The sequence below is a fragment of the Boleophthalmus pectinirostris genome, unplaced genomic scaffold, assembly GCF_026225935.1.
Source record: "Boleophthalmus pectinirostris isolate CB_2022bp ecotype Guang Dong unplaced genomic scaffold, ASM2622593v1 HiC_scaffold_19, whole genome shotgun sequence".
NCBI lineage: Eukaryota > Metazoa > Chordata > Actinopteri > Gobiiformes > Gobiidae > Boleophthalmus > Boleophthalmus pectinirostris.
Window position 1 is genome coordinate 45,435,286 of NW_026571140.1, and position 2,500 is coordinate 45,437,785.

Consider the following 2,500-nt stretch of genomic DNA (forward strand, 5'->3'; position numbering starts at 1 on the left):
TTTCAGACTCGTCCCGATGTTTCAGACTCGTTTGATGTTTTCAGACTCGATGTTTCAGACTCGTTCTGATGTTTCAGACTCGTCCGATGTTTCAGACTCGTCCCGATGTTTCAGACTCGTTCTGATGTTTCAGACTCGTCCCGATGTTTCAGACTCGTTCTGATGTTTCAGACTCGTCCCGATGTTTCAGAGTTTCTGTTTTGGTCAAACAAACTGAATGTTTCAGGTTTTATATTTGAGTTTGAGTCTGAGTCCGGCTGCAGTTCCCTCGCGCTCCTGCAGGCGGCGCCTCCACAAACAAACTTTTCCTGAAACTTTTTTCCGAACACACCCAGTGACGTCACCGCGCACACCGCCGCCAGTCTGCGCCGAACAGACCCGAGACCGAAGCACGAAGTCCCCAAAAGACCGAGACCAAGATCTGGGACGAACCCGGGACTCAACCAGGTCTAAGCGAGGACTGCACCGGGACCAGACCCGGACTGAACCAAGACTAAACCCGGACTAAACCAGGTCTGAACCAGGACTAACCCAGGACTTGGAAAAGGGGCAAAAGGAGCGGAGGAAAAGCTCAAGTCCCGCGCGCAGCCCCGAGTCCGGACCTGAGGATCACGGCGGAGTTTGGACCAAACCAGAACTAAACCAGAACTAAACCAGGACTAAACCAGGACCATGTCGGTCTCAGAGGAACCCGACGGAGCGCGCCCCCGATACGGCTGTGAGTGCACGCACACACACACACACACACACACACACCTATCCGCGGCCCACGCACGCGCGCTGCAGCACGCACGGGACTTCCGCGTTTGAGAGAAAAGCGCATCAGGCGCGCGTGCCAAACCCGGTGCCAAAAACAGCTCCAAAAAAAAAAAACTGCCCCGAAAACTGACGCACACGGAAAGAACTCACCCAGACCCAGACCAGGTTTAGACCGGGTCTGGTCCAGGTTTAGACCGGGTCTGGTCCAGGTCTGGTCCAGGTTTTATAAACGCCGTGGGAAAGTTTGCAAAGTTTGTGGAGGGGCGTGATTCAGAGACTGAATGAAAAAGAACTGAACCAGGTCCAAACCAGGTCCACATCAGGACTAGACCAGGACTAGACCAGGACTAAACCAGGACTAAACCAGGACTAAACCAGGTCTGAACCAGGACTAAACCAGGTCTGAACCAGGACTAAACCAGGTCTGAACCAGGACTAAACCAGGTCTGAACCAGGACTCAGGTGCGGGTTTAAGATGGTGTTGATGATTGTTTTGGAAACGTTTTTATGTCTCACGTTTTGGAGCATCACAGGATCAAGAGAGAGAGAGAGAGAGAGAGAGAGAGAGAGAGAGAGAGAGAGAGAGAGAGAGAGAGAGAGAGAGAGAGAGAGAGAGAGAGAGAGAGAGAGAGAGAGAGAGAGAGAGAGAGAGAGAGAGAGGAGAGAGAGAGAGGAGAGAGAGAGAGAGAGAGAGAGAGGAGAGAGAGAGAGAGAGAGAGAGAGAGAGAGAGAGAGAGAGAGAGAGAGAGAGAGAGAGAGAGAGAGAGAGAGAGAGAGAGAGAGAGAGAGAGAGAGAGAGAGAGAGAGAGAGAGAGAGAGAGAGAGAGAGAGAGAGAGAGAGAGAGAGAGAGAGAGAGAGAGAGGAGAGAGAGAGAGAGAGAGAGAGAGAGAGAGAGAGAGAGAGAGAGAGAGAGAGAGAGAGAGAGAGAGAGAGAGAGAGAGAGAGAGAGAGAGAGAGGAGGAGAGAGAGAGAGAGAGAGAGAGGAGAGAGAGAGAGAGAGAGAGAGAGAGAGAGAGAGAGAGAGAGAGAGAGAGAGAGAGAGAGAGAGAGAGAGAGAGAGAGAGAGAGAGAGAGAGAGAGAGAGAGAGAGAGAGAGAGAGAGAGAGAGAGAGAGAGAGAGGAGAGAGAGAGAGAGAGAGAGAGGAGAGAGAGAGAGAGAGAGAGAGAGAGAGAGAGAGAGAGAGAGAGAGAGAGAGAGAGAGAGAGAGAGAGAGAGAGAGAGAGAGAGAGAGAGAGAGAGAGAGAGAGAGAGAGAGAGAGAGAGAGAGAGAGAGAGAGAGAGAGAGAGGAGGAGGAGGAGAGGTGAGATAAGAGAGAAAGAGGAGAGAGAGAGAAGTAGAGGTGGGGGGGAGTTGGGCGTTGGTGGGTGAGGCGGAGGGGGACAGAGGGAGGAGGTGGAGGTGGGCGGGGCTGAGGTGGAGGTGGGCGGGGCTGAGGTGGAGGTGGGCGGGGCTGAGGTGCTCTGTCATAACTGTAATTACAAAATACAATAATCCACGTTTCCAAACTGAGAAACCTGCAGGAAAACCCGACCAGGATCAGGATCAGGACCAGGACCAGGATCAGGACCAGGACCAGGATCAGGACCAGGACCAGGACCAGGATCAGGATCAGGATCAGGACCAGGATCAGGATCAGGATCAGGACCAGGATCAGGATCAGGACCAGGATCAGGATCAGGACTAGAACAGGACATAGAACCCGGTTTCGACCCGGTTTAGACCCAGTTTCAACCTGGTT

At 52.8% G+C, this 2,500-nt stretch overlaps 1 protein-coding gene across 1 annotated transcript in view; it reads left to right on the plus strand.

The window, feature by feature from the left end:
- Positions 1-335: 335 nt before the first annotated feature.
- The window catches only part of iqgap1 (IQ motif containing GTPase activating protein 1), a 77,395-nt gene continuing 75,230 nt past the window's right edge, over positions 336-2,500 (plus strand). Inside the window, exon 1 of the mRNA XM_055154401.1 lies at positions 336-718. Coding sequence (XP_055010376.1) covers positions 673-718 — 46 coding nt within the window. The 5' untranslated portion in view covers positions 336-672. The remainder of the gene's footprint in view (positions 719-2,500) is intronic.